General features: G+C 50.8%; 1 protein-coding gene across 1 annotated transcript in view; it reads left to right on the top strand.

Annotated features, from left to right (window-relative positions):
• The window catches only part of FIBCD1 (fibrinogen C domain containing 1), a 172,433-nt gene that overhangs the window by 89,362 nt on the left and 68,970 nt on the right, over positions 1-14,101 (top strand). Inside the window, exon 2 of the mRNA XM_015409479.1 lies at positions 8,312-8,788. Within this exon, the coding sequence (XP_015264965.1) occupies positions 8,312-8,788 (477 nt within the window). The remainder of the gene's footprint in view (positions 1-8,311; positions 8,789-14,101) is intronic.

Raw genomic sequence — 14,101 nt, 5'->3', positions numbered from 1 at the left:
TGTTGTGATTTTAAATGTTCTATTTATTGTATGTTGTATTATATTTTGCACTCGGCCTTGCCGCATGTGAGCCACCCTGAGCCTTTGGGAGGGCGGGATATAAATCAAACTAATAAATAAATTAATAAAGACTACTAGGTGGTCCCCCAGAACGGGGGAGATAGAAAATAGGAGACAGTAGTTGTGAAGAGACACATTCATGGTGAATGAGTCCAGAGGTCATTTCGGGGGGGATCGCGGGGGATCGCAGTTCCCCCGGGTGAGGTACAGGGGGCGGGGCTCATGACGAAGCCCCGCCCCCTGCTTCTGGCCGCCTCGCTTCCGGCCCTCATTCAGCCAGGAGGAGGCAGGAGAAGAGGGAGGCTAAGTTGCTTCCTCCCTGCCTCTCCCCACCCCTGCCTGCCTGGGGCCAGGGAGGGCCTTCGCGGGGCTTCCTTGCACTCCCGCTGGCCTTGCAGGTCCACCGCCGGGCCCCTCATAGGGCTCGGCAGTGGAGCTGCAAGGCCGGCGGCAGCGGCCAGGACCATTGGGGGTGGGGTGTGTGGCATTATGACACACTTCCGGTGATGTCAGGGGGTGTGGCCTTATGACACACTTCCGGTGATGTCAGGGGGGTTGGCATATGCTAATGAGTTATGCTAATGAGTTCCCCTAGCTCTTTTTCTATGAAATGACCCCTGAATGAGTCCATCAGTGACCACTGGCCATGATGGCTGAATGGAACCTCCATGGCAGAGGCAGTGTACCTCTGAATACCAACTTCGAGGAGGAGGGACAACAACTGGAAGGGGCCTTAGCACCAGTGCCGTACTTGTAGGTCTTCAGGGGCATTTGGTTGACCATGTGGGAGATGAACGCTGGAGCCAGCATGGTGTGGTGGTTAGAAAGTGTGAGGCTAGGATCTGGGAGACCCAGGGTGTGATTACACTGGCAGCTCAGCACGATATGACACCGCCTCTAATTGTACCAGTTTAAAGTGTTGAGGGGCATATCATCCAGACAGCACACCCTGCTGTGAGTTACCCACACGGACATCCTGTGGTCAGGCATCCACATTACTGCAGCACCTCAGCCACAGAGCGCGCTGCCCAGTCATTTTTCAAAACGCATGTGTGCACATGTGCGCTCATGCATGCACATGGGAACACGCATGCACACGCATGCACATGTGCATATAGGCAAAAATTCCAAAAACCTGCCCTAGTGGTGGGAACAGGTCTGCAGTTTCAGACCGTCTATCCATTCTGTGCATGCTCCCCCACATGCAGACATCTGGCCACGCGCAATTAATGCACCGGGAACCAAAATCACAACTTGTGATGTGGTGCCTTTTTAACCCAGCTCCAAGTCATCCTACAATGGAGTGAGTATGCCCGGGGAACACCTGACAGATGTGACTGTGTGACTGCGCCCATTTGATCAGGAGGGGAGGGGTGGCTATATCAGGCCGAACTGCTTGTGTGATCACACCCCCAGATTCAAATCCCCACTCTCTCATGAAAGCTGGCTGGGTGACCTTGGGCCAGTCACACACCCTCAGACTAACCTACCTCATAGGGCTGTTGTGAGGGTAAAATGGAAGAGAGGAGAATTATGCAAGCCAACTTGGGTCTCTGCTGTGGAGAAAGATGGGGTATAAATGAAGTAAACAAAAATAATAAATAAATGGGGTCATTGCCTTGGTCTGATCCAGCAGGATTCTTCTTACGTTCTTAAGAACAGTTCACTCGGCCAGACACAGGCTTCCAGCCTAACCCACCTCACAGGGCACTCGGTAGGGCTACCAGCCTCCAGCAGGAAGAAGCCAAAAATGAGAGATCACGGGAGGAAGTGGAATACCAAAAACGACATCCGTGACAAAAATAACAAAGAGTCAATAAAGATACATTGCAAAAACGTTTACTGTAGTAATTCTGTAGAAAATTTGCTTCTAGAATCGCTCACATGCAACGAATACTGCACACTGAAAACAATCCGTTTCACAATATTTGCTTTGAGCGTGTAGCAATCCCAGCTCTTATCAATTACTGCTTACGAGCTCTTGAAGGAAACATTCCATGTTGACTCTCTAATAACAGAACCCCAGGTCTCCACAGAGAAAGCAAATATTGTGAAACTAATTGTTTTCAGTGCGCAGTATTCGTTAGCGTGTGAGCGATTATAGAAGAAAATTTTCTACAGAATTACTACAGTAAATGTTTTTGCAACTTATCTTTATTGACTCTTCGTTATTTTTGTCATCGATGTTGTTTTTGGTATTCCAGCCTCCAGGTGGTGGTGGAAGATCTCCCGCTGTTACAACCGATCTCCAGGCAACAAAGATCAGATTCAGGTGGGTCACCGTGTTGGTCTGAAGCGGCAGAACAAAGTTTGAGTCCAGGGGCACCTTTCAGACTTTTTGTGTGCATGCACACTTCGTTAGATACAGAGATCAGTTCACCTGGGGAAAATGGCCACTGTAGAAGGTGGGCTCTATGGCCTTATACCCCACTGAAATCCCTCCCCAAACCCTGCCGTCTTCAGGCTCCACTCCCCAAGTCCTTTGGACTTTAACATGACAAAAAAAAAAACCCGTATATTTGTTCCCTGCTATTCTGCCTCAAATTTTATGGTAGTTTCTGGCTGGTGTACTCTTGAGCCCTGTCTTCTTCAGACTTCTTCCCCCCCCCCCCCACCAAATTGCAGCTGACTTATGGCGACCCCATAAAGACCCTGGAATCCCTTGGTCATCTCCCATCCAAATATGAACCAGGCCCGACCTGCTTAGCTTCCAAAACCTGACAAGATCAGGCTAGCCTGGGCCATCCAGGTGAGGAAGTGTTTTTTAGGCTAGAGATTTTTAATTTCCTGGGAACCAAGTAGGGAGAGGCCAAGAGCTGAGATGCAGTTCTGTTGACAGCTCCACTTTAGGTCTGGAAATTCCTCAAGATTTTGGGATGGCTTCTGTCAAACTCGAAGGCTCGTTTCCCATGGGTTATGTGGGTTCCATCTTCATGGCCTGTACATGATTGTGTATCTGGGCATTGGGGAGCGGGCGGATGGTGAGAGTGCGTGTGTGGGAACCTGCTTCGCTTAGCTGCTTTGTAACTGTTTTCTTAAGAGGCCTCCCGACTAGAAGTATGTGAAATGACCCTGAATGCCTGTCTCTGCTAGCCAGCCTGTCATAGATAATATAAGTGCAGGTTCACAGGTGGGGGAGGAAGGCTAATGGAGCACACTAGGTTTAGGCGGGCTGAGGGGATGGGTTGATTTGGATGGATTACTGGGGGGGGGGCTTGTTTGAACCATGTATAATTTCAGGACTGGCGCCAAAAGAGTTAGTTCTGACACAGATGGTCTTAGCTTGATACATTCACATCTCTCAAGAAACAAATCACTATCCAGAGAGCGTTGTTGAGAGTATGTTTGTTCAAGAGTCTGACAGCTTCTATGGAGAGCAGGATTTGGGAGGGGAGGGACCTCAGCAGGGTATAATGCCATAGAGGGACCCCTCTCCAGAGCAGCTGTTTTCTCCAAGGGAACTGATCTCTGTCATCTGGAGATCAGTTGTAGTTTTGGGAACTCTCCAGGGCCCACCTGGAGGTTGGCAACCCTACATGACTGAGGGAAACCGCACCCCTGGTGGAAGTTGAGGGCCATGACAAAAGAATGCTGTTTTTCTTCAATGGCTAATTATGAGGATAGTCTTCTGATTTATTTTTTCATGCTGTGGTTGAGGAACCCATCAGAGCTTGGAGAGAACCCCCTTCCAACAAAAGGGGAAGGGTATGTGTGTGAAGAAAGAGCAAGAGACAGAGGCAGACAGAGGGAGCTATGAATTGGCTGGAGGTAGGGTTGTCAATCTCCAGGTGGAGCCTGGAGATTCCCTGCTATTACAGTTGATCTCCAGACTACAGAGATCAGTTCCCCTGGAGCAAATGGCTGTGTTGGAGGATGGACTCTGTGGCATTATGTACCCTGCTGAATTCTCTCCCCTCCCTAAACCCTGACCTCCCCCAAAATCTCCAGGTACTTCCCCACCCAGAGCCGGCAACTTTAGCTGAAGGTGAAGCACCCAGGGTTGCAGGATTTCTTTCCCTCTAAGGATTTTGCGTGGGTTACCTGTAGAAAAGTCTCTCTGGATCCACCTGTGGCTCAGCTTATATATGCACAATAAACGTATGAGCTTCTCTAATCGAAAGGAAACCCGACCCTGAAAGTGCTGGCCTTGGAGCTTCTCACCATACAGGAAACATGTTCAGCACACTTGACATATAGAATTGCAGTAGGCAAATCCTGACTGGATTGCCCAGGCTAGCTTGATTACATCAGAACTTGGAAACTAAGCAGCGCCGGCCCTGGTTAGTGCTTGGATGGGAAATCACTAAGAAGGCCTATGGTCTCCTGTACAGGAGGTCAATAATCATTTCCCTCCATTGCAGAGGGAAAACTGAGGATGAATTAGTGTCTTGGCAGTCCTCTAGCTAGGTCATGGTTGAGTTGGAATTCAAACTGGAGGCTTTCCATCCCTTTAGCAATGACAGTGCAGCATCTTTTAGGATAATTGGGGGGGGGTTTCAATTGGAAGGGCTAAGCGACCCGTTTGCCACTTCTCTGCTCCCAATCATCCTCTCCACAAGCACCTTTTCCTCTCACCTTATTAACTAGAGAAGAGGCAGTGTCCCTCAAGGACAAGGTCCTTCAACTGAAACTGACCCACATGTGTAAAGCACAGAATCACTTGCTGTTCATCCACGCTTTGTGCCTCAGCGGCAGTGTTCCCTCTAAGCTGAGTTAATGTGAGCTAGCTCACAGTTTTTTAGCCTCTGGCTCACACATTTTTGTCTTAGCTCAGGAAGGATGGCTCCAGAGCAAACTGATTTATGCAGCAGCCAAATCACTCGCTCACAACTTTAAGGCCAGTAGCTCACAAAGTAGAATTTTTGCTCACAAGACTCCACAGCTTAGAGGGAACATTGCTCAGCGGTCCAGTGCATAATTTAAATCAGCAACATTGGCTACAATGCATTGCCTGGTTTTTGTGCCTGCACAGTCTGTGCCATCTATTTGAGAAGCGATCGTAAGAACTGATTGCAAGATTCATAGACAGACACTAAAGGCATGTAGAAACACTAAGTATTAAGTCTCAACTCAAAAATCTCAAACTTAATTTTTTCCTTGATACAAGGCAGTGACAGATGATTGGCAGAGGAAAGGTTGCAGCAAAAAACAAAGCAGAATAATTATGCAACAAAGAAATAATTATGCAAATTAACGTATCAGTTCATTTGGCCACATCTGAACAGCTCAAACAATCAGCTCCTTGAAACTATCAAGTAGGACATGAAGCAAGCTAGGGGCACGGTGGGGGGGTTTCCAAGCATAAATAGTTACACCAGATTGGGGGTATAATGCTTTATTTCTATAAAGCCCATTTTAGTTAACATAACTAGCTCTTCATTAATACAGTTTACAGTCTCCTTCATAAATCATGGGCCCCAGACTGTACCCGCATGTTCTATACTTGAATATCTTATTGTGTGGAAATGTTTCCTCTCACGGGGAACTGAATTGGTTACCACTCAGTTGAAGTGATCCTTATAAACCCAGGATCACACCAAAGGGCACTTTCAAATGTAATAACAATACTTAGCTTTTACAGAGTGTCTTTCAAGTGTTCATGTAGATAATCTCAGTAATCTTTGCGGCAGCGCATAGCACCCTATCGGAGAGCTGTATGCAGATGTGCCAACGCTGAAAAGACAGTCACTTGCCTACAATTACCTAGGGAGGTCATGCCATGGGTTAAGATTTGAAATGAAGCCATCATGCCGCTTGCTCTTAGCTATGCCAAGCGTCACCCGTTGCATCTCACAAGAGGCTAAAAAATTGCAATCCTCGTGAGCCTAAGTGTCTTCCCACCTACTGCATACAAAAAGGAAACCTTTCGTTCTCTTGGCAAAGCTTATAGGCATCCCAGAGTCTCTCCAGAGTCTCTGGTCTTTCACATCACCCCCCAGCTGATCCCAGATCTGTATGCAAAGCAGGTGCTCTACCGGTGAAAAGGGTTGCCAGCTCTGGATTGGGAGGTTCCTGGAGACTTGGAGGCAGGGCCTGGGGAGGGTGGGCTTTGGGGAGGGGAAGGAACTCAGCAGGATATCATGCCATAGATCCTACCCTCCAAAACAGCCATTTTCTCCAGGGCAACTGATCTCCATAGTCGAGAGATGATCACTTGTGATTCCGGGAGATCTCCAAGTCCTGCCTGGAGGTTGGCAGCACTCCCCGTGAGTCCGACTGATGTAGCAGGGGAATGCAAATGCAAACCCATGTTGCTTTTATCATGACTGTTCTCCATTCCATAGTCTTTACAGCCATTGTTTCCCAAATCACACCAAGACTGTCCTAGGATACTTAGGATGGCTTTGGTCTCACTGGCAATCTGATGGATGGCAATTTTTACTGATTCCCCCATCCCATAGCAGACCTCTGACCCCCCCCCCCTGCTGTTCCGGGGGGGGGGGGAAGGAATAGCATGAAGGGGGAGTCTGAAGTCTGCAGCAGGAGGGGTAAGCTGTGAAAATCACTCCCCCCTTCCATTACTGGACAGTTTTCACGGGATCCATCCCATTATGACTATGTTTTCAGTGGGCCTGTTGTCTTCCATTTATGATGCTGATTAGCCCCACGAACGTGACACTGGAAGGTCCACAACTAGAGCTCCGAGCATTTATTCCCTTTACAACCCACGTGGGGAGGGGGCCCTGTTCCAGTTGGAATCACAGCACAAGTGGGGGGAGGGGGGTAACCTTTCCCCCTCTGATATGTTACTCAATGGAACCGGCCCTGAGAAACTGTTCTTTGTCCCACTGGGGGGTAAACAGACAGCTGTCAGTTTGCTCCAGCGGTGCAAACAGAGCCGTGCTGTTCCCAACAGGGGAAATGACACACAGTGGCTAGGGTTATGCCAGGCCCCTCCTGGCCACGGTGGGGGATACGGGGAGGTGAGGTTGCCAGATCCAGGTTGGGAAACTCCCGGAGATTTGGGGGTGGAGCCTGGGGCAGACAGGGATCTCACTGGGGCACAATGCCATAGAATCCACCTTCCAAAACATCCATTTTTTCCCGGGGGACTGGTCTCTGTAGTCTGGAGATGAACTGTAATTCCAGGGGATCCCCGGGTCTCACCTGGAGACTGGCAACCCTAGGAGGGGGGAATTTGGGAGGGGATTTCCCCAACTACAATGTCTGATGTCTGAAGCTATCACGTTCTCCGGGGGAACTGATCTCTGTTGTCTGGAGAGAAGCTGCAATTCTGGAGGTTGGCATCACTGGGGGGAAGGGGTCTTGAAGCTCTGCCCCCTTGCCCCACGGTCCTGGCCAAAATGAGGGCCCCAAGCATATCTCTGGTGGTGGGCAAAGTACTGGAATTTCCATTCATGGAATTCTCAGCATTACACACATGGCACTCTTCTTCCACATAAACATCCACTACTGTCTCTTTGCTAATCTTGTATTATTATTGTGGTACTTTAATGTTCATTTATATATGCCTTATTCCAACAAAATTAAAGGGTTTTCTTCTTTTTGAAAAAAAGAACAGAGCAGGTTTTGAACTTTGCAGGTTGTACAAGACCAATGCTGCCTCCATGCTCAAATATTGGTCTCTGCATGCGTCCTCCTCCAACAGGTTTCCTGGGTTAGGAAAGGCCAGGGGTGTGAAGAAGAACCATGAGATTAAGGCACAAATGGTGAATGGTGATAGTATTTCCTTTTAATAATTCCAGTGCTCTGGCAGGTGAGCATTTTTCTTCTCCTCTGAAGAGGTGTGTTTCATATTAAAAGAGGACTGCAATAACATAGTTCTTTGCCGCATTCCCTATTAGGGCAATACTGGAATTCGTAGTGCAGTCCTGCATTCCTGGGAGTAAGCCCCAAAGAACAGACTTCAGTAGGATCCTTCCTGAGTAGACTTAGGATCACACTGTTGGTGGGCCGCACAAACCAGGTCGGAATCCCCTAAGTTTCCATGGGAGCTTCCTGGGCCAGCCACACCCTCGCAGCCCAGCCCACCTCACAGGATTGTTGTGAGGAGAAAAATGGAGGAGAGGAGAACAATGGAGGTCCCTTTGGGGGAGGGAGACAAGGAATAAATCAAGAGGATTTTGAAAGGCTTCTTCTGTGGTACATGCCAATCTAACCTTCACAACTTTAAAAACCTTTGGTGCAAGGAAGCAAACAGTGTGCTCAAGAGTCACTTCTGAAAAGGCTGTATTGTTTCGGTACATTAAGCATGCCGATGTTCTCTCTCCTCCCCTCTTCCTGTTTCTAGAGAATGAGCTGCGGCTATATTCTGTGCACCGTCCTGCTGTCTGTGGCCGTTCTCTTAGCTGTGACCGTCACCGGTGCGATTCTCTTTATGAACCAATACCACACGCCCGTCACAGAATCCCCACCTGTCATCAGCACCAATCCTGATGAGACTAATGCCTTGGTGACCATCGAGAAAGCCGACAGCTCTCGCATCAACATATTCATCGACCCAAATTGCCCGGATCAAGTCAATGGCCTGACCCATCTGGAAGGCCTCCAGTCTTCTCTCCTGAGGGCCGTGACCGACCACGATGCGGAAACAAAGTCATCGAAGGGGCAGGAGAGGGCCTTGTTGGTCGGCTTGGCAGATGAGGTGTCCAAGTTACTGACTCATGCCACTCAGTTGCGAGCCGACTGCGACAGCCTGAAGAAGGGACACAGCGTGATGGGGCAGGAGCTAAACACCCTTCAGAACGAGCAAGGCCGCCTCATACAGGTGAGGAGAGGGAGCGCAGCAGCGAGAATGCGGGTCCCTCTGTGCCGCCAGGTACACCTTGGAGAAGGAGACCTGGAGACCTGGGTAGCCCCGGCTAGCCTGATCTCATCAGAAGCGAAGCAGGATCAGCCCTGGTCACTGTCTGGATGGGAGACCACCAAGGAAGTCCAGGGTTGGTACACGGAGACAGAAAACCACCTCCAAAAGTCTCTTGCCTTGAAAACCCCATGGGGCCCACATAAGTCGGCTGCAACAATGGCGCTTTCTACCACCCCCCATAGCAATATAAGTACAACACATTAAACGAATGGCAGTCTGCTGGCTATATCATTCGCAGCTTCCAGGGAAGAAACACACGTGCACAAAAAAAGAATCTTGGGGCATCTTAAAGATTAACGGATGGGTTGTATCTGTTAGTCTTTAAGGTGCCACAAAGACTTCTTCAGTTTTCGCTGCAATAGATTATAGGGCCAAGGCAGCCAGACCTGGATGAAGAAGTACAGATCGGTGTGTGTGTGTGGAAAGTACCATCAAGTCACAGCCAACTTACGGCAACCCCAGAGGGGTTCTCAAGGCAGGTGACGTCCACAGGTGGCTTGCTCCTGCCTGCCTCTTCTGAGTGACCCTGGACTTCCCTGGTGGTCTCCCATCCAAGTCCTCACCAGGGCCGACCCTGCTTAGCTGTCAAGATCTGACAAGACTGGGCCATCCAGGTCAGGGATACAGAACTGGGCATCAACACCCTATGGAGACACCCAGCGCCAAAGCTTCAGGTGATTTTTCATGGCGCTTCATATCGCTGAACAGCATCTGTGAGAACAGTGAGCCCCGAGAGCCACTGCAGGTCAGTTCCCATGGTGCTGAGTTAGAGTGTGGGTGTGCACATTCATTCCTAAAATGAATGGAAATGAAACAAATGGGCCCCCCATTGATTTAATTATGGTTTTATTATGAATGGTGAAACCCCAACTAATGGGGGGAAATTCTCATTGTTTTTTCCATCTCTTTCCATTGGCAATACGAAGCAATTGGGTAGAAGCATTTTGTATCGGTCACAGTGGGGAAAGGAATGGCAGCTGGTAGACTGGAGGGCCCTACCATCTGCAGCAAAGGAAAGTGCAAGGACATAAGAACAGAAGAGAAGGCATCTTGGACCAGGCCAGTGGCCCATCCACTCCCACACTCTGTGTCACACAGCGGCCAAAAAGACCAGGGGCCCTCAGGAGGCCCACCAGCAGGGCCAGAACTCCAGAAGCCCTCTCGCTGTTGCCCCCACCCCCTAAGCACCAAGAATACAGAGCATCACTGCCCCAGACTTAAGAATGTAACAGAAGCCAATGTTGGATCAGGCCAGTCACCCATCCAGTCCAACACTCTGTGTCACACAGTGGCCAAAACCGCCAGGTGCCATCACGAGGTCCACCAGGGGGCCAGGACTCCAGAAGCCCTCCCACTATGCCCCCCCAAGCCACAAAAAGACACAGCATCACGGCCCCAGACAGAGTGTAATAAGAACATGAGAGAGTATAAGCAATGGGAAGCTCACCAAGGTGTACCTTTTCTATGTGCTTCTAAAACGGCTGTCCGAGCTCCCCACAAATTGGCAGGTCTGATTCCTTCAGGGAATTGTAGAGTGTTTGCAAAATTTAATGCTGCTTGGATGCAAAACACCAAGGTCTCAGGCAGGACAAAACAAATGACGCCAATGAAAATGAAGGCCCTGGTGGGGAAACGGCCTGAATGAAGAACTAGAATGAAGGGAGAACAGAATGAATCGGGTCTTGGAGCTAAACGGAGGTCTAACGTTAATGTTAGAAAAGACCACAGGGGGGATCTGGACCTTCCTTGTCTTCCTCAGTACTTTTCTGCCAGCCCAGCTGATTTCCTGTATCTGGCTGGAGAGGGAGGGAGGGAGAGGAGATCAGGCAGCTGACGCAGGGCTGGACTGATGCACAAAGCGAGTAAACTACGGTTAGATTTCTATAAATAGAAAACATTTGCTTAAAAACTACTAAATTTCCATTTTTGATAATGCTGGGTGAGTTCACAAGGGCGCAACAGCTAGGGTTGCCAAGTCAATTTTTCTTACCGGCAGGGGAGCCGTCTGTTGATATGTATGTGCGTGCGCAAAGCGCATGCGCGCCGCCAGCACATCCCCGGAAGTGACACACGACGTCAATCACGTTGAAGGTGTGGCCCCGACCGTCAGAGGGAAAACCATAGAGTTTTCCCTCCGATGATCGGGGCCACGCCCCCAACGTGATTGACGTGGTTGCGTCACCTCCGGTGACGCAGCCACGCTGGCACTTCAGGGGCGGAGTTCCCCCCGGGGCCCGATTCCACGGCGGCGAGAATTGGGCCTCCGAAGCGGGGTTTTACCTGCCACCCGCCCCCACTTGGCAGCCCTAGCAACAGCAGGGAACCTGGTATCCAGTCGAGGAGCTGCCTAAGACTTGATGTGAGATTCTGGGGCTCAGCCCTCACACAACCAGGCCTGGCCTTCAACTTCACAGGGCTGGCGCGTCTTCAGCCAGTCCTGCGCCTCCCTACACCATGTGCCCTTTTTGGTGATCACACTGGCTCCCACCCGGATGTCAAACATGAGCTGTAAGGACAGGAGCAAAACTGGCTTCATCGCGTCTACTTGTATGGTTGCCAACCTTCAGTTGGAGCCTGGAGATCTCCCAGAATTCCGACTGACCTCCAGATGAGAGAGATCAGTTCCCCTGGCAGGGCTCTTTTTGTAGCGGGAACTCCTTTGCATATTAGGTGACACCCCCCCTAATGTAGCCAATCCTCCAAGAGCTTACAGTAGCCCCTGTAGGAAGAGCTCTATAAGCTCTTGGAGGATTGGCTACATTAGGGGTGTGTCGCCTAATATGCAAAGGAGCTCCTGGGGGGTGGGCTGTGTGGCATTATAGCATGCTGAGGTCATTTCCCTCCCCGACTCCTGACCTCCCCAGGCTCGACCCCCAAAATCTCCAGATATTTCCCAGCCCAGAGCTGGCGACTCTGTCGGCTTGATGTATGATTAAGCGAATGGCTTCATCACAGTTCCTGTAGCCCAAAGTCAGACTGGATGTGGGTAGTTTTATCCACAGAGACTTGTGCAGGACAGTCCCAGTGAGTGGGAGAAGTTGTATCCTCCTGCAGTGCCTCTTTGGGGCCCAAGGTTGCCAACCTCCAGGTGGGGCTTGGAGATCTTCTGGAGTTACAACTGATCTCCAGACTATGGAGGTCAGTTCCTGGGGTCACCAGCCAGCCCCATGTTGGGAAACAGCTGGAGATTTTGGGGGCGGAGCCTGAGGAGAGCGGGGTTGAGGAGGGGGAGGGACAGCAAGAGGGCGTAATGCCCATGGAGTCCACCTTCCAAAGCGGCCATTTCCCCCAAGGGAACTGATCTCTGTAGCCTGGAGACCAGCTGTAATAATGGGAGCTCTCCAGCCACGACCTGGAGGCTGGCAACCCAATTAGTTCCCCTGGAAAAAATGGCTGCTTTGGAGGGTGGGGTTGCATGGCCTTATAGCTTGCTGAGGTCCTTCCCAAACCCCGCCCTCCCCAGGCTCCGTCTCCCAAATCTCCAGGAAATTCCCATCCCACATGTCCACCCAGATGCAACTCAGACAGTGCCACAGAGGCAGAGAAAGGGACATCATGAGAAGGGCCCAGATTGCTGCCCCCTTTGGTTCTGCAGTGCTATCAACTCCCTGCCTTACCTCCCCATGCGTTTATTGCTTTGGGGCACCACCTGGAGCAAAAGAGAGCTGCGCCTTCAGTTCTGCGCAGACCTACAAGGATCTTCGCTTCTACCCTCTTGCAGAAGGTCTAAAAGAAAACTTGGGCGGGTCAGACGGCAGCAAGGGAAGGGAAGGAAGGAACTCGGTTCACGTTTCCCACATGGGGCTTGAGAGCTAATTTGCCAGAAAGGTAGCTAAACACCATCGAGCCCTCAGGATATTGGCTTACCTCAGTGAACCTCTTCTCATTTTTACCTAAGCCATGCAAGGAGGAATTGCAAATTCGGTACTGATGCCTGGGGCAAGGTTAGTGGGAAAGGGAAGAACCATTAATTCTTTACAGTGTGACTGGAACATGCAAAACCCTGAAACAAAATGGATGGTTGTTTCAATGCTCGGCAGCCGGGCAAGGCTTAATTGTGTGAGGATGGAGCCCCAGGATTTGGTATTAAGTCTTAGGCAGCTCCTAGATTGGATATCAGGTTCCCTGATGTTGAACCCTCATGGACTGTCACCAAGTTCAGCCTTGCCTGGTTGCAGTTCATCCATTCAGAAAGGCCTGAAGCCACAAAAGTCCACATCATCTCTAGGGCCCTGGTCACATGGGCCAGGATGCATTGGTACTGTGCAACGCCAGGTCCATTAACAACAAAACCTCAATCCTTCGGGATTTTGTGATTGAACAACAAGCGGACCTGGCGTGCGTGACCGAGACCTGGGCGAGGGAGGGCGAGACAGTGGCTCTCGCCCAAATGACCCCGCCGGGTTACTTGGTCCTTTACCAATCACGGACTAGGGGGCGGGGGGGAGGAGTGGCACTTTTCATTTGGGAGGCTTACTCCTTCAGGGCGCTCCCGAGTGCTGAGATCGCAGGCTTGGAGTGTGTCAGCGTGATGCTGGAGGCTGAGGAGACCTTGGCGATTTGGCTGGTGTACCGACCGCCTAATGCACCGGCCAATAGTCTGCCGTCCCTGCTGGAGGCCGTATCAGGCTCGGCGTTGGATCACCCTAGACTGATTCTCCTGGGTGATTTCAACGTCCATGCTGAGGACGCGGCCTCCAGCCAGGCTACGGAGCTAGTGTCGTCCATGGTGGCACTGGGGCTCTCGCAATTTGTATCGGCCCCCATGCATTGGGCCGGTCACATGCTCGATTTGATCTTTGTGGCGGGGGTGAGGGTGGACCGGATCACTGCTGAGGCAGTGCCATGGTCAGACCACATGACCTTGAAGGCCCGTCTGAATTACCACCCCGACCCTTTGAGGGCGGTGAGCAGATTTATGCTCGCCCGCGGAGTCAAATGGACCCGTTGCAGCTCCAGATGGCGATGCGGGATCCAAGGCCCCCTGGCGGCTCGTTGGATGAGCTAGTGGAGGACTGGCATGTTCGGCTCTCCACTGCCATTGACGAGATCGCTCCCAGGCGTCCTCTCCGCACTCGCTCTAGGCACGCACCCTGGTATACCCAGGAGTTGCGGCAGCTGAAATGAGAGCTGAGACGACTAGAGAGACGGTGGCCGCGTGCTCGCGACGAAACATCAAGAACATCCTATAGGACACTTATGAAAGCCTATGAG

The sequence above is a fragment of the Gekko japonicus genome, unplaced genomic scaffold, assembly GCF_001447785.1.
Source record: "Gekko japonicus isolate JY-2015 unplaced genomic scaffold, Gekko_japonicus_V1.1 scaffold920, whole genome shotgun sequence".
NCBI lineage: Eukaryota > Metazoa > Chordata > Lepidosauria > Squamata > Gekkonidae > Gekko > Gekko japonicus.
This window is presented reverse-complemented; position numbering and strand designations above follow the sequence as displayed.